We start from the raw sequence: 23,862 nt of genomic DNA on the forward strand, positions 1-23,862 counted from the left end.
CCTAAGACAGGGTTACCTCCAGCAGGACCAGGAGGAGCAGCAGCAGCACCAGAGGCAGATGCACCTGAGAGTGGTGCATCAGCAGGAGCTTCACCTCCACCACGTGCTCCTTCACGTTCTACTTCACGCCATGGCAGTCCTCCCTCGCCTACCCGCAGGCTTTTTAGCCCCATATTTGGGATGTGCCGGGACATCCAGACCCGACAACAGAAGGAGAGGGAGGCTAGGAGGAAGGATACTCGGACTTTGAAGCAAATTGCTTCTAGGCTTGAGCTTGAGCCTCCTAGGTCTCCAGTATCAGATGAGGCAGCTAGTGAGCCTGAGACTGAGGAGCAGCAGCAGGTCAGATATGATAGAGAGTATACTGAGTTCTTTCAAAGACAGCAGCAGCAGGCACCTAAGCACCCTGACACTCTACCACTTTAGGCTCGTGTGCCTACTCACTCTCAGCCACGTCCTAGTTCTACAGATGACTATGCTATAGATTGGTGGAGTGACCTGACAGGTGGTGGTGGCCACTACGGGTCTGGTGGCTATGACCCGTCTGGTGAGGGTGGTTCTTGTCCAGCCGGTGTTTCATGCTCAGATGACGAGGATGCTGGTAGAGATGATGATGATGATGAGTGATCTCAGCTATCAGTGACAGCTTGTAGCCCCTTTGTCCTTAGTATGTCATTGGACCTTTGTGGTGATAGATGACAAAGGGGGAGAGAGACTGATTAAAGCTTCAGGATATTTGTTTCATTTGGCTTATCTTTGTACCTGAAGATATGTACTGTAGGCTGTAGTTTTTATGTTTTTGAGCTTCATTGTTGTATCTTGGATTTGAGATAGATTGTATCATGTGAGAGATGAGACTTATGCTTTATCTACGTATCTCTTGAGACATGATCTTTATTTATTTATTAGTGGCTTGTGGACTTAAGAAAAATGTGTAATGAGTGCTATGTGTGAATTACATGTGTTATATTTATTTTTATAAGGACTATGCATGCTAGAATGAAAATATTTGATGTGATGCCTTTCTATTTATTCTTGTGTGATATATATTGTCATATGCATCATGGTTTCACTTTGTCACACACACATGCACCCCATGGATGCAATGATTTAGGGGGTGTCTCCTATATGTTTTAGTATATGCAATTGACATTTGAGGTCATTTTGTGAATTCTAATCATAAGTATATATTCAGGGGGAGCCTCTCATAAATCATTGAACCCAAAAGTTTAAATGTTTATATCCTTGTGTAAGCTTTAATCAAGTTGTCATCAATCACTAAAAAGGGGGAGATTGAAAGTGCATCTAGCCCTTTAGTGGGTTTTGGATGATTGAATGACAACGTGATTAAAGGACTAACCCATTTGCTAAGTGTGGACAGGTAATAGGTTATCTCACAGGTACTTAATGAAAGCCAAAATAATGTGTTGTTGTATAAACAATCTAATTCAAGCACAAGACAATAATGCAAATGGAATTTATGTTAAGGCTTATTTATTGTGGGATTTTCATGTACTATGTGAAAGCAAGCTCGTGATTACTAGTTAATGAGACATGAGGGATTGCATATGGAATGGTCTCATATTTGAAGCTTGCTAAATTGAAATGAAAAAGATAACAATACATATGAATGGATGATTCAACACAAGATGTGGCTTGAGATGGTGAAGATAGCAAGGAAATGCTTTGAGGTACTAAGCAAGGGTGAAGGGCAAGTGACGGCTTGGCGGCCGAAGAACCTAGCTAGGGTGAAGAAGAAAGTACTTGCATTTAGTTGAGGTACTAATCAAGCTAAGATGGTCATATTGATGTGAAGGATAAAATCTATAATGAAGTATTTGATGGAAGTGACTTGATACATTTGGGATTATTCAAATTTGGTGAATGGAATCAAGTCACATGCTCAAGATGGCTATGCTCAAGTGAAAAGATCAATATCAATATGTTAGCACCCTTACTTGATAAAGATTGAAAGAGACGGCATCAATTCAAAATAGATCAACTCAAGTGGTATAAATTCATTTTTCCTTTTATCTTGAGTTTAATATGTTTGCCGTACTATTAAGAGGGATGCATCATGTTGATAGATAATGTTTCATAAGTGCTTAAGCCAACCCATGTGAGTTTTGAGTATTTGAGAGACAAAAGAGCTAACTGATTTCTTACTGGTCTGGCAATACCGGACGTGTCCGGTATTTGTCCAGCAGCTGTAAAATTGTTGTTCTCGGGTTGGTTCGTCGGGAGTCCCGGCAAGGGTCGAGAGTTCCGACGTAAGTCGGGAGTTCCAACGGTTGGGAGTTCCGGCATTCGTCGGGAGTTCCGACACCTCACTAACTTTAACTCAGTTACATGTTTTTCAAATTTGCTGAGCGTTGGGAGTTCCGACGGTCGGGAGTCCCGGCATTCATCCGGAGTTCCAACGCCTCACAACTTTACTGTAACTTAGTTACCGTTGGCGCAGTGTAAGTCATACCGGACGTGTCCGGTATGGCAACGGCTATAAAACGTCTAGTTTTTCAAGGGGGCTATAAATACCCCCAAGCCTCCACCTTTGGAGGCTGCTGATTCTGCTGACTTACACACACGTTTTTGAGCCTTGCCAACTCTCCTAAACCCTCTCTTAGTGAGTGTGTGATCCAAATTGCAAAATTAATTTGTGGGTTAAGAGAGAATTTGAAAAAGAGAGCAAGCCACCACTTGAGCACTTGTACATATTGTCAATCTCGTGATTTGTATTTGTTACTCTTGGACTCTTCGGTCCTAGATGGCTAGGCGTCGTCGGAGAGCAACCGAGAGATTGTGGTTGCTTCGGAAGTTTGTAACGGTCGATTCCGCTGCCTCGGAATCATCTAGCGGAAGGAGGAAAAGGAGTTGGAAAAGACTCCGGCTAGAGTGACCTTCGTGGTACCCTCTAGGGCTGACCTTCGCTAGGTCGCCCGTAGCTCCCTCAACGGAGAGTAGGACTCGAACGAGTTCAAACTTCGGTAAAACAAATATCGTGTCTCAATTTGTATTTCATTCGATAGTTGTGTTGCTCTAGCTCTTGTGCAGGTTCTCTGTGTTTACTGTCATCTCCAGTAGAAACCTGCAGTTTGGTTTGAAGATATAAATCGAAGGAAGCAAGTTTGTGGCTGTTCTGCTGAAATCGTGTATACCGGACACGTCCGGTATTGATCACTGTGCACGACTTTACTGCAGAACACGCGCATATCGGACATGTCCGGTATACCTACCGGACACGTCCGGTATTAGAGCTCTGTGCAGAAAATATTTATTTTCAGTTCTAACTTTGTGTTGCAGGGTTGTAGCTTCTAGATACATTCTTTATACCTTGTATACTCTGTGGCTAACTTGTGAGGGGTGGTACTACTCTTTATTTAGAGTTTCCATTTTGGAAACTCTCTTTACTAATCGTTTCCGTATTTAAAGGTGTTAATTTTCAGAAACACCTATTCACCCCCCTCTAGGCGGCATCCTAGGTCCTTTCAAAGCCCTATGACCGGCTCAAGCTCACTCTCTTGCCATTTGCATTGACATAGCAACCTTGTGAGCTTAGCCAAAACTCTTCCACTAATCTCCATCATTGATTCGTCATCTTTGTGAGATTGGAAGAGAATCCAAGTGCATTGCTTGAGTGATTGCATCTAGAGGCACTTGGTGTTTGTGTTTCGCTGTCGGATTCGCTTGTTGCTCTTGGTGGTTGCCACCACCTAGACGACTTGGTGTAGCGGAGGAGGATTGGCATAAGTTGGTGATTGTTCATGGCCATCTCCCGATTATTGTGAGGGGATTTGTGCCTTTCCCGGCGGAGCGCCAAAAGGTAACCCTAGTGGATTGCTCGTGTCATTGAGTTACCTCACTTGTGGGTAGGTTCTTGCGGTGTCCAATTGTGTGGACGAGGTTCGTGCAACACCTCTTAGCCGTCGAACCACCAAGTGTTGGTCGACACAACATGGACGTAGCGTGGTGGCAAGCACGTGAACCTCAGGAGAAAATTGGTTGTCTCTTGCCCTTTGGTATTCTCCCGGTGACTAAGTTAGTATTCATCTTGTGATTGGTTCACTCCTCTATGTGACGGTATAATCACCTTACTTACTCATTTACATACCCGCAAAATAGTTATAGTAAGCTCTTTAGTGTAGCTAAAATTAAGAGCTTGCTTTGTAGCTTAAGTTCATCTAGTGGAGCTCTTTAGTGTAACAAGTGTGAGAGCTCTTAGTGAGTAGTGACTTAGTAAATTGTATGTCTAGTGGTTATAGTAACTAGAATTGTTGGATGGGTGGCTTGCAACCCTTGTAGAGCTAGAGCAAGTTTGTTTTTCGCTATTTGTCATACTAATCAAATTGCTCTAGTTGATTTGTAGATTTTTAAATAGGCTATTCACCCCGCCTCTAGCCATATTAGGACCTTTCAACGGGCTGGGCCGGGGCGCTGTGGTGCGGTCGTCGTGGGCAAGCGGGGCCGACTCGGACTACCGGTGTCGGTGCAAGCAGGTGGGCGCGATGGCATGTTCGAGTGCGAGCGAGCAGGGCTGGCGCGGGCGCGGTGGCACAGCCGACGTGGGCGAGCCGAGGCGGGCGAGCGCGGCAGCGCGGCCGAGCGGGGCCGACGTGGCCGAGTACGGGCGTGGCGGCGCTTCCGCTGTGGGCGAGCAAGGATGGCTCGGGAGAGCGGTGCCGGTGCGGGCGGGCGAGCGCGACGGCTCGTCCGAGCGCGGGCGCGGCGGCGCGGCGAGCGGAGCCGGTGCGGGCCATCCTGGAAACCGGTGGTTTCTTCCCAATGGCCAGAGGTTGAAGATTAACCTAACTAGTGGGGCCCACATGTCAGCAAGTGGAGAGAGAAGCAGCAGAGGGAGGAGAGGCGCTGCCACGCTGACTGCGTGGCATGCCATATCAGCAAAAATAGCAAATAAATTAGAAATGTTACTGTTTACGATGACAAATGTGTAGGTACGCGTATAAAAATGGCAAAGTGCCCTCAAGGATGGAAAAAAAAGTTAAATGTCCCCTCCTGATGTGGCGGTAGAGCCGCGCACTGGCGTGGTCGCGGGGCGAGGGCGCCCACGGTGCGGCGCCGCGGGTGCCGGCGACCCGGGCGAGGGCAGCCCCCAGCCCGGCAGCGCCCCATGCGCGGGTGGACCCCGGCGATGGGTGCGAGCGCGGCGCTGGGCGCGGGTGCCGGCGCGAGCGAGCAGCCCGGTCGCCGTCGCCGCCCCGGCTGGCCGCGGGAGGCCGAGGAGCGCGCGGGCGGGCGTGGCTCGGGTCCCGCTGGCCTTGCCGCCTGGCCACCGCTGGCGCCGCGGGTGCCGGCGACCCGGGCGAGGGTAGCCCCCGGCACGGCAGCGCCCCCGCGCGGGTGGGCTCCGGCGATGGGTGCGAGCGCGAGCGAGCAGCCCGGCCCCGCCAGCCAGCCGCCGTTCCAGTCGCTGCGCAGATTAAGGTGCGCTCTCTCTCTCTCTCTTGCTCCCCCAAGGCTTGCCTACTCAGTCTTCCTTGCTGGCGGAGGCCCACACCGGCGAATCTGTCGGATCCGGTGCCTCCATGGTCGGATCCGTCCCTCCTCCCGTTGGATCTGTGCAAAGCACCAGGCAGGAAGCCGCCGGAGGCTGAGTACGGTGGTGGCATGGTGGAGGACTGTGGACCAGTGACGGCGCTGACCACTGCCTTCTGCGCATCTGCTAATATCATGTACCTATGTACACATAGCGTACAAGCAAAGTGATACGCAATACTGTGTTGGCCTTGTTTTTTTCATTGGAGCTCCACTATGTTTGTCCTATGTAGAAAACTAAAACTTTTATTTTTAAGGTTCTCAGTCTATTGTGTAAAAGCAGTGCACCACAAATCATAGGTCTGGTACCCTGCATGATTTCTATTTCTACATAGGCACTTACTAATGTCAGATTACTATAATAAGTATGGTATGTTCATGGTTTATTGATGCCTTGAGCATGTTCTTTTTGTTACTGCATTGCTAGATTGAAGTTTGAGAACATATTTGAGCATGTTCTTTTTGTTACTGCATTGCTAGATTGAAGGTTCCCATATTTGTATGACCTTATCAGCTCCTTATTTTGATACCTTCTCTGGTGCTCTCATCTGTCAAATTATTAGCAGTGCCATGTCAAATGTTTTCATAGCAGATGTACTGGTACCAATCAAGAAGCAATTCAACATTAGATTTCCTATACTTCAAATTTGAGATTTTGTTTTTCTATAATGCGAGGTCAGATACATCAGGGTCAGCTTGGTTATAAATTTACATTATAGGTCTGACGGTTGGTTACTGCTGTTGTTTCCAATGTTCTCTTGCTTATTGCCTGAATAGGCTTCAATATTTTACATTTGTATCATTTCATTGGTTGGTAGCAGCAAGGATTAATAAGGATAGGTAGGAAATCTTTTTTATGATATATTGTCAGGTTAATACTTACAGTTATATCAAACAGTGCAGTTCTTATTATAGTTGCTGGCTTGCTGCCAAATAAAAAGCATTAGTTTATATTGTTGTCTTGTCAACAATGGACAAGGATCAGCTTTACTATTCTTCATGTGTAAACAAAGGAATTCCAAAGTCTAATTCTTTTATAGAAGCATATATCAAGTTTATTTCAGAAATATTTCCTACCTGCCAGTAAAATTACTAAGTTAGTCTATATTATATAACACTATAATTGATGTATGTGCTGCGTGAGAGGGCCTGCTCGCCTAGCACGCACCATGTGTTTGTCATATTGCCTAGCCAAGGGCGTTAGACAGCTCCCCGTTCACTTCATCATCTCAACAATCCTGTTTGACCTCTTTAATATTCTGTTGCAATTCCTTTAGGTCATGACAAATTAGTGAAATACCTAATTAGACAACTGGCTCTGCTCTATATATCGTACAGATATTTATTTCAGTTTTATTAATGAATTCCTATGGTGTTTATTTCAGTTTTATGTATGTTACTAAAATGTCTCTCATTCTAGACTGAAGATGAATTACCTCTAGTCCTTCTTCAATCAAGTTTAGGCACACCAAAGAAAACTAATGTTACCTTTTTTCTTTGTTTTAATTTTGCAAGCTGGGAGCTAATAGCTAGATGGATTTTCTTCATCTTCATTGAATTGAAGGTATGGATCTACAGTCTATAAGGAAAATTTTACAAGTGACTATCATTACAGAAGCATGAGCTTTTTTAGTTCTGCACTGTGGTTCAGTGATCCTCCAAAAATTGTTTTCAGACAAAAGAAAAGTTGTTTTTAGTCTACCGGCAGAGCATTAGAGGTATAGCACCGACTGCAATTGACGTAGCAAGCGTTGACCTTTATTTTGGGGATTTAAACAGATTGCTCCCCAGCCAATTGAAGCGCTAGTCACATTTGAACCAATTTATTTTTAGGTATTTCTCAAAAAAAAAGGTATTTCTTTAAAAAATATTTTTAGGTACTTTCTTATCGAACAAAAAAAAAGAGTATTTAAACATCTAAAAAAATATTGTAATTTAAAAATAGATGCTACAAATCAAACATAACCTGTTCTACTTGGATTTAGCATTATGGCTTTTATAGTTTTCAAATTAAAATTCTTCCATAACTTTATATTTAAGTTTTCACGTAAGCTGTTTAGCCCTAAAAAGGTCTCTAAAAATTAAAAATATGTAAATTTATGGTTTATGAAGTAGTAATTTTTCATGAAAGAGAATCATATTTACTCCTGCTCAACCAAACCATTTTCGCCCCACTAGTAAAATGCATGGAGTCCTAAAAATAATTGTTTTAATTACTCACACCAAAACAGACATAATATGTTTTACAACTGCAGTGTGAGCGCTCGTAACAAATATAGCTTGCAAATAAGAAAAAAAAACATTACTTCTTCTCTAGACTAGTAAAATATTATTAAATATAACACCAAAATTATTAGTTTTATGGTTGAGGAACTCGGAAGAACTTCATTTTAACGGTACAGCGAGTATTGCACACATGAGTGCTCAGAAGAATCTTGCAGGTGATTTTAAGCTTAATTTCAAACTAAAACTTAATTTTAAGCATGTGCCTTGTTAAGAAACTTTTGGATTTACCTAAGCACATGTAGGGAATACATGACAAAATACTTCATTTTGATAGATGAAGGGTAAGATGTCTGGTTTTGAATTGTAAAGAGAGAAATCAGATGACATAGTGATAGTAGTCTAGGGAGGTAAAAGTGACATTTTTTTCTCTCCATATATTGGCTTTTAATTTTGTTTGCTTCCCACGTACTATTGTCTTCTTGTCTTCTGTTTTCTCGGTCGCTCGATTCCTTAAATCATTTCTTTTGTGAAAGTCCATGTCATCTATGTAGCAAAAACTGCATGTCAGTTCAGTTACATTGGAAAGTGCCTCTTTGAGTTGGGTGTCTTTGCACATCTCCTACTTGTATGTGTCAGAGCTTTTCCTTTAAGCTGTGATGGTAGTAAGCTAAAGAGATAGTATAGGCAAAAGATATTGCGCATGTCCTTTGTTAAAAAAACTTTGGATTTTACCTAAAATGCTACTTTTTGAACCCTAAATTTAGATGATTTTTTCCAGATTTATAAAGAATATTTTGCAGCTAAACAATTTAACCGAAAATTTAAATATAGGATTACGGAAAGAACTATATTTTTAAAAGATCACATGAGATTTTTAAAAGAACTATATAGGGAGTGGATGGAGGGGCAGGGCACAAGCCTTGGGCCGTCGGCCCATTTGCATGGGCCATGAAAGGCCTGGTCGGGCGGTTAGGGTTTCCAGCAGTCACAAAAGCCAGGAACCACCGCCGTCGCTTGACTGGTTGACGCTGCCGCCGCAAAAATCACCTCGCCGCTCCTCTCCCCTGCGTCGCCCGTGCTGGCCATCTTCAAGTCGAGGAAGACTCCCCCTCGTCGGGGGAGTAGAAGCCGCCACCACCCAACGCCATATTGAGGACCTCCGCGCTCGGGAGACCAAGGGCCGTCGGGTTCCAGGAGCCTGCGCGAATGTCGGGGCTCCGGTCAACTGCCGCCACCCTGCGGCCGAAGAGGCGCCAGAGCGTGGGGGGCGAGGTGGCGCTGCCCTCAGCAGAAGTTGGAGGAGCCGCCGGGAGTGCTTGCTCCTTCATGCGAGCGGCGGCTTCCGCGCGAGTCGCGGGCGAAAAAGCCGGTGTCAGGGTCGCCGTCGGAGGAGGAGCCGAGGGGCCGGCCGCGTCGAAGAAGCTGTACTGCGGGACGCCGGTGCTGGCCGCGAGCGTGCCGCCGGGGTTGAAGAGGTTGCCGACGCCGGGGGCAGCCACCATATCCTCGTCCTCTTCCTCAATCTTCGCGGCATCAAGCGCGGGAGCAGTCCGCGTGTTCAGAAACCACGGATCGAGCGGGGAAACGTCGTTGCCTGTCGCCACTGGAGTCGGAGAGGCTGGTGTGGGCGTCGGCAGCGAGTACGAGTACTCGAGCGTGTGCGGGATCGAGGTGAACTCCTTGCAGAAGTCGCACCAGAAGCGAGGCGGTGACAGTGCCGGCGACATCGGCTCCATTGGGATGTACGCGGGGACGGCGATGGGCTCGGCAACCACTTCGTCAACGGACGGCGCCGGGGCTTCAACGACTGGTGGCGCCGGGGGTTCCTGGACTGGTGGCGCAGCGTTGCTGGGGCCGGCACCGTCCAAGCCAAGGCGAGGAGATGGTGGCTGGCTCTGCAGCGCGCGGAAGAGAAGCATGGCGGCCACGAACATGAATCCATCGGCGGCGAGGCACCGTATTGGAACGGAGGCCACGAACAGCGGAGTCGAAGATGCGGCCGAAAGGACCATGGCCATGACCATGGGCACTGTCGCGGCGAACACGAGGCCCAAGGCGCTCGAAGACGCTGCGGCGTTGTCCATGGTGGCCGTGGTGGCGGATCGGGCCACGGCGAACTCCACCGACGCGGCGAAGGGCGAAGAACAGTTGACGAACAACACGCGATGGTAAGTCAATCTTCGTCATGCTTACCGGTGGGTTCAGAGGCCTTCGTCGCCTCTGCGTCGTCGTTCTCTATTCTCTTGTCCATTAGAGCAGTGTTGACTATGTGTTGAAAGTGAATGAAAATGAACAAGATTTGGGAACAACCATTGATTTCATTGATCTCTTAGATATATATACAAGTGAAGGGCCACGCTGTACGGACGTCGTACGGACGTGACTGTTCGGGAAAGTTAGCTGCTAATCTAATCTCTAATCTTAACTGCTTGCTTGTACGGATGAGATCATCTGTTGAATAGATGTCTGTTGGCAGACAGGCACCGTTTCGTAACAGCGGATACGCACTTCTCCACACTATAAGAAATCTGGGCTTATGTGACAATCAAATTATGACGACAACAACCTTTCTCCTGTCACAAACTGGATACAGTGATAAAGTGACTATCGTCACAGGAGGTGCACTAACCACCTTCTATGACAAAAAAACATATTGTCATGGATCCAGTGACAACTATGCTCTCATCACTAACCTATGACGACTATAATTGTCACTGGATGTATCATAACATATTGAATAGGGCCTTGTTTAGTTTGAGGTTAGGAATCAGTATTTGGCACTGTAGCACTTTCGTTTGTATTTGACAATTATTGTCCAATCATGGCCTAACTAGGCTCAAAAGATTCGTCTCGTAATTTATAATCAAACTGTGTAATTAGTTATTTTTTTATCTACATTTAATACTCCATATATGTGTCCAAAGATTTGATGTGATAGAGAGAGTGAAAAAACTTGCAATCTAAACAAGGCCTAGGATAGCGACATGTGTGATGGGACGTGGCAAATGACATGGCACATACGTTAGCCCAGCATGCCCATTTCAGCTTTGGACCAAATCCAATTCAAAGTTTTTTTTTCAAAACCCATTTTACACCACAATCTTCACAGATCTAGCCCATTTTACATGACAACCCATTTGAAGTCAATTTCATATACGTACAACCCACACATTTGGAAGAACAATATTCACAAACTAGAAGACAAAAATCATATATGTACAGCCCAAAATCATAGACACAGCCCATACAAGTCATGGCAATGCCTCCTATCAATCCAAAATGCTTAGAATTACAAGGCTGAACCGGAATCCAACCAATGGATGTTCTGTAGCCAACAACAAAGTGAAAACTTCCTTGTTTAATATTGAGCAGCAGTAGCACTTTTTACCTGAAAATTACAAAACAAACACACCAAACTGAGAAACTCACACAAATCGGTAGTCTGATTCTTGTAGAAGCAACTCTACAAATGTAAGTGGGGTGTCAGAGACTCACTCTTGAAAGAAAATAGAACCACTTAATTTTTTTAGTTCAACTAACTTTGCTGACTGGAGGCAAGATATTGGATAGGAAGTGTGATATCAATTTCAAACTAATACAGAGATGTATAGACCTCTCCTGGCAGAAAGTAAAAGTAAACAGGAGAGCCAAAGGAAGACAACATATCATAATATATCAAACATTCTAAAAGCAGACCATTGGTTGAAATGACAGTGACAGGTTGCAGAACATGAATATACTTATGGTTGGTCATTTATTTTTGTTGAGTGTAATGTAGCTAACTGAATGCAAAATCAAACACCAACAATGTGTCAGAAAAGTGTACTAACAGTACAAGTGCAGTTCAGCAGTTCAATTTTAAGAAGTCAAACATGAAATCATAAGCTGAAGCGTCATGCCTATTTGATAACCATGATGATCATCTGATTAATAGAGATTAAGAGAACCTAAGTACATGGTCTCACACATTAACAGAAGTAGTACAGGGTCTGTTCGGCTGGTATTAAAGCTGGCTGAAGCTGTTTTGTTGTGAGAGGAAAATACTGTAGATTCTAGCTATTAAGCCGGCTGATAAGTTCAAGGAAAGTAAAGAGCAAAACTCCAACCATGTGAACAAGACACTTAGATCATCACAGAACAAGTCATAGCTCAGTAGGTAGCCTATAGCAGCAACAACTAATTCCCATGATGAAAATTTTTATGGAGGCATGCTACAAATGATGTCTGCAACAATACTGCAAGTGATGTATTACTGCCGGCTGAAAGTAATTTACATTCCTTGGTTAAATATTTTATTGTATAAAGGAAAATAGATAGGGTACTTGCCTTTTCATAAGATATGCATTCCCACAAAGCTATGCAATCCTGCTTCAACAACCTGGATGGATAGAGTAGCAAGAAGGCTCAATGGCTCGTACAGTCATGCACAGAGTAACAACTTCAGTTATATCAAATGGGTATCACATTTCATAACTCAACTGAGTTTGAGATCAAATTGACCAGACTTTGAACTTCTATATGTCGTAGACCATTGACCGTGAACTTCTATATGTTGCAACAAAAACTGAGACCCTGAACTGCACACTGGTTACAATTTTTTTGGCAAACTTTGAACCCCTAAAATTTCCAAACCGTGCAGGTTTTTATCCATGTGCTTAAAGAAATTTGGTAGAACATTGATTCATCAACGACTTTGTTTAAGGAAGATTAGTTTTCTTACACACTAAATAGGGATAGGAATAGAGTGGGTGCAGACTGAATTTTTGGTCTAGGCAACGATGGCAGGACTGTTATCTCGTCACCTGAGAGCACAAGGTGGCGGTGGTGGCGACTACGGGGATTTTTTTTATTTTTAACACATTTTTAAATTAATTTTAAAACTAACACTGTTTAATTTTTTTTTTCAAATCTAACACTTTTGGCTGCGCCTATTCGCACGGCGCAGCGAATTAACGCTGCCCCGACATGCATGGGGGCGCGGCGAGGCAGCCTACGTGGCAGCGACCGGTGATCGGTGACGTGGCCAGCTCTGCCGCGCCACCGATCAGGGCGCGGCTGTGACGCGCCACGCATCAAGGCGCGGCAGTGACGCGCCACTCGCCAGGGCGCGGCAGAGGCAAATATAGGCCCGCGGCCCAGTCCAGCCGCGCCACGCCACCACCCTGCCCGCCGGCCACGCACGCCAGCCACCTGCCGCGCCCGCCCGTCGCGCCCAATGTTCCAGGCTCTACACATGTATTTGGCCTCAAGCATTGATCACCCAATGTGATTCTTATTAAGCTAATAATATCTTTTTTGCTAATTGCGTCCGATGACACCGGGATAGGTGAAGGTCTGATCTGAAGGATACTGGTCTGCACTTCAAACAATTAGAGCAGTGAATTTTAGGACTATCTTTATTATGCTTGACAGATGTATCTATCATAGCTCAGATATAAGGATTAGGAGTAAGCTGCCATTGTGCCCAAAAGTGGGCCATTTAACTTAATGGTAATTCACAAGCATGTAAGCTGTTATTGTGCCCAAAATTTTATACACAACAGCAGCTAGCTGTCCTCACGTCTAGAGGAGCATACCATATGCAGTGGCTGATGCGCTTTAGTTCACATCTAGCTTATGATTTCACTAGATTGGGGTTGTCAAGAAAAGTGCAACACTTAGATTGTTTAAGGTACTTGATTTTTTTCAGGTTGGCATCCAAGAAAAGTACAACGCTTAAATTATTTATTACACAAGCAACTGATCTATATTTTATTGCACGAGAACACCTAAATTTAGAGATGTCCAAGTCCAAACTATAGCTGTTTTTCAGACAATGGCAAAATCAAGTTTGGCTCAAGGAGTATTAGAGAGCTAGCTCCAGGATATGTCATCGCAAGCTAAAATGAAGTCAGAGTAAATACTGCTCCAATCTTCAAAGATAAGTGAGACCATAGAATATCTGTCCTTTTATTTTGTATAAAGAAAAATCAGTAGGTATTATGTTTTTTGTTCTTGCATAAAGAGTACCTTATGGGATGGACACAACTCGCTGCTGGTTAACTCCTAAGATGCAATAAATGCAAGGCGATTATAATCAAGTTTGACATTTTTTTACCCAGAGTCTTTACTGAATTTTTTCAAAGGTCAAAATACATGTCACCAGCAATTGCTACTAATACTATGAGCATACTAATTAGGATGAATAACTGCATATACAGAAGAGCCCATATTGATTCTTTCGATCACTAAATGCACGTTGTAATTGCTCACAACCTATATTGATGCAGAGCATGATGGCATGCCTATTTCATTAGAAGAGAAATTCTAAAACTGTAAGAAGCCACGCTATATAATCATGTAAAGCTCTATGGATGGGAAATCATGCTCCAGCTGCCCTGGACATCACATGCATGAACTAAAGAAATACCAAAGTAAAACAAAAAAAACAAATTTGCTAGCATCAATGGAAGCTTCGGCCAGGACAGTTTACTCTCCTGTGGAAACAAAGATACAAAATTGTTCTATAACCACATGAACATGCTACCTTCCATCTAGAAACTGGTCATGCAAACTGCTATCCGTGCAAGATTCTAGAAGGCAATTTGCTACACCAGTCTGCAGTGAGTTTTCTTCATAGCATATAATCTGTAGACAAATATATCAATAGGAAAATATTTTATAAAGCATTTCAAACATCTGGATAATGATAACATTCTGATTTCTATCTTAGCTTAGACCTAAATAAAAAGACAAATTGAGGGGTAGTTCTACCTGTAACTCTGAAGCCTGAACATAGAAACACATACCATTGGTCAACAGCTAAAAAAGTGCAAAGATAACCTCTGAAGCCTGAACATAGCAATTTTTTTTTCGTATGGGCAGCGCAGGCCCGCACTACGACGACATAGATCGAGTCGCGCAGTCAACTACCTTCAAAATCTGAACCTTTGAATGTTGTACAATCTAGAGAGAGGTCTTGAACAGGGAGGCTACCTGGGCAACTGCGTGACCTGACGAGAACTTGCTAATAGGAAGAGAATGGAGGGGAGAGCCAGAGGGGCGCTACTCACCAGGCGCTGGGGCCGCGGCGGTCCGGGACGTCCGTCTCCGGGGATGGGGCGGTCGAGCTGGGAGCCTGGGAGCGGGGGCACCGGTGCTGGGGTTGTGGGGCCGCCTGGGCTGGGGCAAGGGAGCCGCCGTCGATCCGTCGGCTGGGACCTCTCCTCTCCCTCGGCAGCGGGTTGCGACGGCCTCTCGCCGGCGGCCGTGAAGAGGAGGGCGTGTGTCGGGCGAGGATGAGATCCTCGTCGTCTCTCCCTCGGCGGCGGCAGGCGCGGTCCTTCTCCTTCTCGGCTTGGCGGCGGCGCAAGCGTGTGCGATGGGCAACGGCGAGGGTGGCACATGTTGGGATTGCGACTTGCGAGTGGAGAATGACCCTTCCTTTTTTATCGGTCACTGATTGGGGAAGGGGAGCGAGCCGGGAGACGGAGAACCGAGAGATCGCAGATTTTGGTGGGGGAGAGATCGCGCTAATTGGGGGAGGGAAGCCGGGAGGTGTGGAACGAGGAGATCGTGGCGGTTGCCGGGTAGACACCGAACGGGGGTGATTCGATCGCACGCCTCGAGAGGTTAGCTAGCGAGCGATTGATCGCACGCCTGTGAACGATTGGGTTACGCGGTGGGTTTGTTTCGTCTGTCGGTGAACGATTGGTCTGTAATTTTTTAGTTATATATATATATATATATATATATATATATATATAGACACACACACTATTCTACACCCTAGGTGTAAAATATTATTGAGCACCAAGATATTATACTAAACAAAATTCGATATTGATCAGTAGTCGTGTTTCATTATTTTTCAGTATTTTGTGGTCCTGTAGTACTGACTGATACTGAACGCAGTTCAGTAGTTCTCATCATTTTTTCTGAACAGTTTTAACTTATGGTGTAGAATAGTATTCTACACATAGGGCGTAGAATAGCGCTGTCGTGTGTGTGTGTGTGTGTATATATATATATATATATATATATATATATATATATATATATATATATATAGCTGCCCCATAAGGGGTGATGGCTACCCACGCCTTGGATGATTGACACATGGGTGTGTGGATGGTTGGATTACAGTGATTCATTTTGGCAAACAAAGGACAATACAAAAGCGTGCCTGGCTTGATTCGATTGGGATGGACCACAAAGCTGGCATGGGGGAGTAGCGTCTGCTACAGTTGCTAGCATGGGTGCCGCTCAGCCCTCCAGACGCCCAACAAGAAGTCCTCCAGCCAAAAGAAAAAAAAGATGCGTCAGCTTTTTCCCAATTCAAGTCAGCTCCAAAACAAGCGACTCCTCCATGTACAGTTGGGAATGGACCCTGTAAACCCAGGGGCCAAAGGCCCCCCCAACTCACGGGCCTAATTTGACGGATTGCATATGGGCCATGTAAACAAAATGATCGAATTGGATTGGATTGGCTTGTAAAAAGGCTGGGCTGTAGATATGGTCCGAGTCGTTGCACGGATCGCCTGAACAGGGTCGGCCCGAGGATCCTGGAAACGGATTCTGCCTTTGACGTCTCCCTCACAGAGTCGCAGTTGAGGGGTGGCCGAGCGGGGCGGGTCCTTGGGAGCTGAGGGGCGGTGGCGGCGCAGGTTGAGGAGGAGGCGGCGGTAGCAGTAGCAGCGATTCGGTGTCCGAGATCCTTCCATCAGCGGCATCACTTCTCCATCCGTCGCCATCGCTTCCTAATATCTAATTAACCATATATCTGATTTGTAATTTGTTTTCACCATAATATCTCTTATTATTTTATCTACAAAACAAGATCTCACATGATTGTGTTGGGACATGTGCTAAATAGTTTTTAAATTATAAAAGTATTTTTGGGAGACACTCACGTTGTATGAGCGAATATAAAAATAATTTATATGCACTACATTTGTGCATCTCAACTACAAAACAAACTTTAGATTTTTTTAAATGGCCAAAAATATTGTCGTATTAAAACAAATAAAAAATAGATTTACACTTAGGGCTGAAAGCATCTAGGCCCTTAGTTGGGTTTCGGTGATTAATGACAACACAAGATTACTATGACTAACGTGTGTTTTGCAGAGGCAATTTGAGTTAGGTCATGGTAATAGCAATTGAATGGGCAATCATGGTTGTCATTCCCGTCGATGAAAATCGTTTTGGTTTTCAAAGGATGGACGACAAGGTTAAGGATGGACTAGTTTTAAGTGTCGTTTGGAGTTGAAAAGACACTTAGAGTAGTTTATGACTTTGTTTTTCCTTTAGCTATACTATTAAGGGGGGATGGACTAGTAGCTTGATCTAGGTGAGTCTAGTGGGTTAGGTGTGGTGCACACTTATCAAATCTAGCACTAGGTAACTCAGGGTAGCCAAAAGATCAATTGGAGTAAACTTCATTCACATAGGATTTCGAGTTGGAAGTGAATGGATGGTCAAATGACTGACCGGACACTGGTCTGGTTGTGATCGGATGCTGGAGGGTGAGTCCGGTCGGTTTATTTGATCAACTGAAGTCGTCTGGTTGCGACCGGACACTGAGTGCAAAGTAACCGGACGCTGGGTGCCTGTGTCCGGTCAACTCCAGAGAGGTTCCAAAGAGGGATTTTCTTGACCGGACACGTCCGGTCAGTGCTGATCGGACGCTGGTCAGGATCTGGTAACTGACCGAATGCTAAACAACGAAGTGACCGGATTCTGGGTGTCAGCGTCTGGTCAACATCAGTAAGGTTCCAGAGAGTATTTTTTATGACCGGACGCGTCCGGTCAGTGATGACCGGACGTAGGTTAGAGTCCGGTCATAACTTAACGGCTCTTTCTAACACAGTGGCAGGGATAACCGACCGGAGCATCCGGTCACCCCGTGGCGTGATGACTCAGCCTTCAAACGTTATGTTTTGAATGAGGGGTATAAATACTTACTCCACTCGTCCAAGGGAGGTCTCTTGTCCATTTATTCAGTTGAGAAACACCCTTGAGAGTGCAAAGGAGAGCAAGAGCCTAGTGAGGTAATTGAGATTTAAGAATCCAAAATTAAGGCCTCATTAGTGCAAGGAGAGTAGCAAGTGTGCATCAACCCTTCTCATTAGGCTTATCGTGGTCAAGTGAGAGTTTGTGCTTGTTACTCTTGGTGATCGCCATCACCTAGGTGGCTCGGTGGTGATTGAGAGTTTAGTGATCATCCGCGGAGTTTGTGGATGACCCAACTCAAGTTGTGAGCGGTTGTGGGCGATTCACCGCGACGGAGTGTCGAAGAATCAACCCGTAGAGAGCACTTGATCCCTGCACAGATCAAGGGGGAGCTACACCCTTGCGCGGGTGCTCTAACGAGGACTAGTGGGGAGTGACGACTCTCTGATACCTCGGGAAAACATCATCGTGTTCCTTTCTCTCTCTTTACTTTGAGCAATTCATTTTTTATATTTACATTCCTAGAATTGCCATGCTATAGTAGGATTGGAACCTAGGGTGCAAAACTTTTTGTGCGGTAGAACGATAGAAATACATTCTAGGCACAAGGGGTGAAGTGGGCTAAGTGTAGGGTTTAATTATTGCAAAGAATTTTAGAATTAGCCCAATTCACCCCCCTCTTGGGCATATTGTTCCTTTCAATTGGTATTAGAGCCTCGTGCTCGCTAAATTAGGCTTAACTGCCTAGAGAAAGATGTCCCACAAGGATAGACCTCCTCCTATCTTTGAGGGAGATGAGTTTCCTTATTGGAAAATCCGCATGGAGGCTTATATAGAAGCTTTAGATGTTGGAATTCTTAGAGCCGCTTCACAAGGCTTTCCAAAACCTAAGGACCCCACACACCTTCAAGGCGATGAAGTTAATTACGAGAAATGGAATGCAAAGGCTAGAAACACCATCTTTAGAGGCCTTTGTAAAGATGTTTTTAACCGTGTGCGGAACCACAAGGACAATGTAACACCCTGGTGTTACGATCCGTTTTAGCGCCATGATTTAGGCCTCAGTAAAACTTTCGAAACGAGTTTTTGAAATTTTGATTTAAAATATACGGGAAGCGATAAGCGAAGCTTGCGTAAATTAGTAAACCGTGTAAAAGTTACGACGGATGAACATGCTTCAAAGCAAAGTGTTGTTACGACTATATATATATATAAGAGTGCCTGAGTCAGAAGCACGTGGTCCTGTTTCTGAGTCAACCCGTGTCAATTTCGCCGCGCTGATCTTGTTTTGATGGAGTTGGCTGAGACCGCTCGCGTCTCCTTGCCTGGCTCAGCTTGTCCCTACCTGCCGTGTCCTCTCGATTTCATGTCCCGTGCGCTCAGTGCAACTGAGGCCGGGTCACCTCCCTATCGGCATAATGTATCTCTGCAGTGCCCTGTGTTCTCCATCGAGTGAAGGCCTAATCCTCCATGTCCTGCTCTGCTGTGTTTGTCTCTATCGCCAATTGATTCTCCAAGCTGTGGCCTGCTGCCGTAGTTGCCTCGTATGCTCGTGTCCCCCTCTCCCTCCCTTTTCTCCGCCTTCTGGCCACCGTCGCTCGGCCATAGCGCAGGCGCACCAAGTCTACAGTCTCCCAACCATCGAGCCCACCGTTGCCTTGTTCCCCTCGCGCACGCGTGCCTCCGTGGTCGTGCCCGCCGACGCCCAGCGCCGCTCCACCGTAGAGCTCCACGCCGCCGTGCTGTGTCCCGCCCCTTTCCCTTTTCCCCTGCTGACCGCGCACCAGCGCCAGCCATGGCCAGCCACCCACGCCGCGCTGGACTGCAGCCGCACTGCATCCGCGTCCCTCGGCCGCTGTCCCGTCCGCGCGCATCTCCACAGTCGCCGTGGTCCTATGCCGCATCCGAGCCTCACCACCCAGTACCCCGAAGCCGCGCGCGACCTCACCTCTCATTCGCTCCCCGCGCCCCTTTGCCGTGGAGCCGTTCCGCCCCCGCGTCGCGCGTCCTCGCTGTGGCCACGCCCGCTGTCAGGGCGCACCATGAGCACGCGCGAGTCCTCGCTGCCGAATCGCTCCACGCCACGCCTGGGACGTAGCACCGTGTACTCGTGCTATTCCTTTCCTTTCCCAACTCCGTTGCGTCCGCTTGCTCCACGCCGCGCCACTCGTCCCTGCCGCCGCTGCTTCCATCTAGGAGGAGCCCGTGGAGTCTCTCCCAGCGGAGCACCAGCACTGGATTTAGGAGCTCGAGGAGAAGCTGCAGGTCGCCAACATCGCGGCCCTCATGGAGGCACTTTCCATGCGCATGGCCGGGATGCGGGCGCTCGCCTGGCCGCCCCGCCTCCACGTCTCCTCCTTCACGCCGTAGGAGGCGGTGCGTTCGTCCCGTGGGAGCTCCGCCATGCACCGGGCTCGGTCCGCCTGCTCGCCGCCAATAGTGTCATCCTCGCAACGCGCTGTTCTAGGGGCGTCCCGGAGGCGCAGGGCGGGAGGTTCCCAGGCGAGCTCCGCGCGGCTATTCATCCCAGTGGCAGACACCCCATCCCGGAGCTCGTCACTTGACTGCGCATGCGCGCTCAGCGCACGAAGACCGCACGGCGGAGGCGTCCGCACAGGTGTCTCGTATGGCGCCCCACGCCTCCCCCTTGGCGCCTTGCTTCGTGTGGGCGACGTCCGCGACGGCGCGGACATCCCATTCGTTGCTGAGCGCTCCACCGGTCTCGCCTGGCCGTGCGGTTGCTGTTCTCGGGTGCGGCCGGAGCCGTGGATGTTTCCGTGGGCCGCCCTGCGACGGCGCCGCCGTCGGCGAGCCGTTTTCGAGGCCGGCGGCTGGCCTCCTCAGTTCCTCTGTTCCGTGTGCTCTGTCCCTGGGAAGAAGGAAGGTGAGAAGGCGAGAAATCCAAGAAATAGAAATACGCAGGGTGTTTTCTGTGAAGTACTCGACTCATTTGAATAGTGCAAATCGGGTTCGGGCGACCGAACAAACGTAGAAGGGGTTTTCTACAAAAAAATGCGACGCGACTGGGCCGCTGCTGAGCGCTGGGCCGCGCGCCCGCCCTAGGCCGTTCGCGCCCGCCGGCCTCCGCTGGGCCGCCCGCGCTGTGACCTGCACCTGGGCCGCTACCTGTGCTGGGCCGCTGCCCCGCTCTCGGCCGCTGGGCCGTTGGCCGCGCGCCCCGCCTGGGCCGTTGGCCGCGCGCCCCGCCTGGGCCATCGGCCGCGCGCGCACTGGGCCGGTCTACCGAGGATTGCAGCGCCTGGGCTACTCTTGCGCTGCTGGGCTGATAGGGCGTGGCCGCCGGCCTTCCAGTTTCTAATGTTTTGCTAATATATGTTTCTAGTTAACTTGTAAAATTGAGATAAAATTTTGTAAGTGTCTAAAAATAGTGAAACCAGTTTTGTTGAGTCCCTAAAATCATAACCTACCTACTAGTGTAATTCGTTAACATAGTTTGAGGATATTTTTAGGATCTATATAATTAAAATGGGATACTTAATATTGTAAAATATAAGCTTATAGGGATTGTTGTGATAAATTGGTAATATTATTGGATCTGAAATTTTTACAGTAGGTTCCTAGCAATATTAGGTACTCACCGTAGTTTTTGTAGTTCCAGAATAATTGGTTTGCTAGATGGATAATGAGGCCCTTTTCCGAATAAGGATTAAATCGATAGAATAAAATAAAGAAACAACTTAGGTTTATATAACTAAAATAATTGTTGGGAAATACGCCTTATCCGACAATGGGTATATGTAGCCTAAGTACGGTCGTCGTTAAAACGAGCCCGTTAGCTTGATAGGCGTAAATTGTACTTTACGAGTCACGATTGCAGTTGATTAATTACATCTTTGCATTGCATCGCATGTATACCATATAGGTACGATGATGGATCAACGGATCAATCGAAGGATGATTGGGAATCCGAAGATGATGCAATGGGCCTTCTATCCAGTTGATGGTGGATGATCTGAAGATGCAGACACTAACTTTTTAATATATCTTACCCAAACAAGCTTCAGTGCATAACCCTACTTTTCTGCAGTTTAAATTATATTTGTGCATTAAGTTTTAAGGAGTTGAATGAAACTCACTTGCATATATATCTTTATTCCTATGAGTCTTACTAGTATGACAGGATCGTGTAGAATGCTATGCTACAGGACTCCGGTAGAAGTCGAGTGATTGCCTGTCACTCGCGAGAGATAGGAAATATATTATTGGATTACTATCACTTGGAAAATATCAAAATAGTGGAAAGGAAAATAGTGACCGGGCAGGGATGTGGTTTGGGTATTGGTGGGTGTAAGAGGTTGTGTCGCTGTGGACGCGGGGCATAGCTTGATTACACTGTATTTCCTTGTCTGGTCGGTTAAGGACCGATCGTTGCATATGACTCTAGGCAGGTCACAGACTTATTATCCTGAGCACATACTTGTGTATGGGCGCTTGGAAGACTTGTTGCTCTTTTGTCGTGGATCCGGCTCTTTCCGAACCGACTGTCAGGGTTTATTTTTGGTGGAGGAGGTCCTTGCACTGCACTGAGTCCGGGACTCAGGGGTGGGGGCTTGGAGTCCCAGTTTGGACAAGGACCTGGACACCCGGGACATGAGAGTGATGGGTTGGTCCTGCTTGTGCCTGGGGTACAAGCGGAGCGTGTGTTTTCGGGGTACCCAGCTGGGGGCATTGATTCGCAAATCGCCGGGAGATCCGGTACGGCTTGTCTACGGTTTAGCATCGTACTAAGAACTGAAAGATGAAAGATGGAGGATGGACAAAGAAAATTTGATTGCTTAGCACCTGCTTGAAAGTAGCACGGGTGCTTACATAGAATGGTTAGTTAATAAACCAATGCGGCTATTAATAAAAATTGAATGTAAGGACGCACGCTTAGTAATGCTTCCTGCAATGCAATAAACCCACAAGCCAGATAGCCTTGCATATCCTTGGAGTCTTCTTTTCTTCTATCGGGTAAGTCTTGCTGAGTACAATTGAGTACTCAGGGTTTTATTCTCCCTGTTGCAGGTGACAGGCGGATGCTAGAGCTGACCTTTGTGTGTGGATACCTCCTGGTGGGCTCAGAGAGGATTTCCTTTACGCTGCGATCGTAGTTGCTATTTATAACTCTCACCAAATACTTTTATAAATGAAAGTTTAATAATCTGTTGTCGTAGTTATATATCAATACTTTATCATGTCATTAATAGATGTTTATTTCCGTTGTAACTCTGATCACATGTTTATATTCCGCTGTTTAATTAAATTATTCATAACTCTGATAATATGATTACATTCCGCTGTTATATTAATAAATATTATACTCTGATGTTGTATTAAAAGTGATGTAAGAAATGATTATGAATGATGTAAGCTTTATTCTCTCATTTGTGATCCTGATGGCAAAAATGTAGATTTTCGGGTTCTCCCCTGGGGTGTGCCCGACGGAACCGAGTAATTTAGTGTTTTCCCTTGAGTGCTTAGTGTCTAATGGAAGACAAGCACTCCTGTGATGCATTAAATTAGGCGGTTCTACCACAGACGCCATACACTATGGTCGGATATTTGTGCACTCCATGAGGGAACCAATAGTGAGCGTAAGGAACGCTATCATCTTGTTATGAAAAAGCTTAATTCATTTGAGATGTTTTATAAAGAAAGTGTTAATGAGATGTACTCACGCTTAAATGTTCTTGTAGAGTAAGTCAATGGGCTTGGACTCATACAAATGCAACCCTTCAATGTTGTAAGAAAAATCTTGAGTGTCCTTCCCATTAACAAATATGGGCATATTATGATCGTACTTCATCAAAGTAATCTTTCCACCGCTACACCAACTCAAATATTAGGATAGATTAATGCACATGAGATGTATATGCATATCACACCATAAGATGGCTCTTCTTCCACTAAGAAAAAAGACTTGGCATTCAAGGCTAGCCAAGAGAAGAAGGGCAAAGCAAGATTTGAACATGAGAGCTTAAGTGATGATGAAATTGATGATGCAAGTCTTGCTCTCATGGTGAGAAGAACCGCGAAGATGCTTAAGAAGCTCAACAAGAACAGTGTCAAGTTTGACGGCAAGAAGAAGAAGTACTTCACTAGCAATAGAAGGAAGCCAATCTCCGAGATGGATTGCTATAATTGTGGAGA

The 23,862-nt window shown here is 46.2% G+C and overlaps 1 protein-coding gene across 5 annotated transcripts; it reads left to right on the forward strand.

The window, feature by feature from the left end:
• The first annotated feature begins 4,977 nt into the window (after window positions 1-4,977).
• LOC136529892 (uncharacterized) lies at window positions 4,978-22,996 on the forward strand. Of its 5 annotated transcripts, none has more exons than XM_066522940.1 (3): window positions 4,978-5,439; window positions 7,066-7,114; window positions 13,589-14,831. In XM_066522940.1, the coding sequence occupies exons 1-3, from the start codon at window positions 5,126-5,128 to the stop codon at window positions 13,631-13,633; spliced, it is 408 nt and encodes a 135-aa protein (XP_066379037.1). In that variant the 5' UTR covers window positions 4,978-5,125; the 3' UTR covers window positions 13,634-14,831. The 5 variants fall into 5 exon arrangements, with proteins under 5 accessions (XP_066379037.1, XP_066379036.1, XP_066379038.1 ...); XM_066522939.1 differs by lacking the exon at window positions 13,589-14,831 and adding an exon at window positions 7,330-7,383 and having other exon boundaries at window positions 4,979-5,439; XM_066522941.1 differs by lacking the exon at window positions 13,589-14,831 and adding an exon at window positions 22,738-22,996 and having other exon boundaries at window positions 4,980-5,439.
• The last annotated feature ends 866 nt before the right edge of the window (window positions 22,997-23,862 follow it).

The sequence above is a fragment of the Miscanthus floridulus genome, chromosome 19, assembly GCF_019320115.1.
Source record: "Miscanthus floridulus cultivar M001 chromosome 19, ASM1932011v1, whole genome shotgun sequence".
In the NCBI taxonomy this organism is placed as follows: Eukaryota; Viridiplantae; Streptophyta; class Magnoliopsida; order Poales; family Poaceae; genus Miscanthus; species Miscanthus floridulus.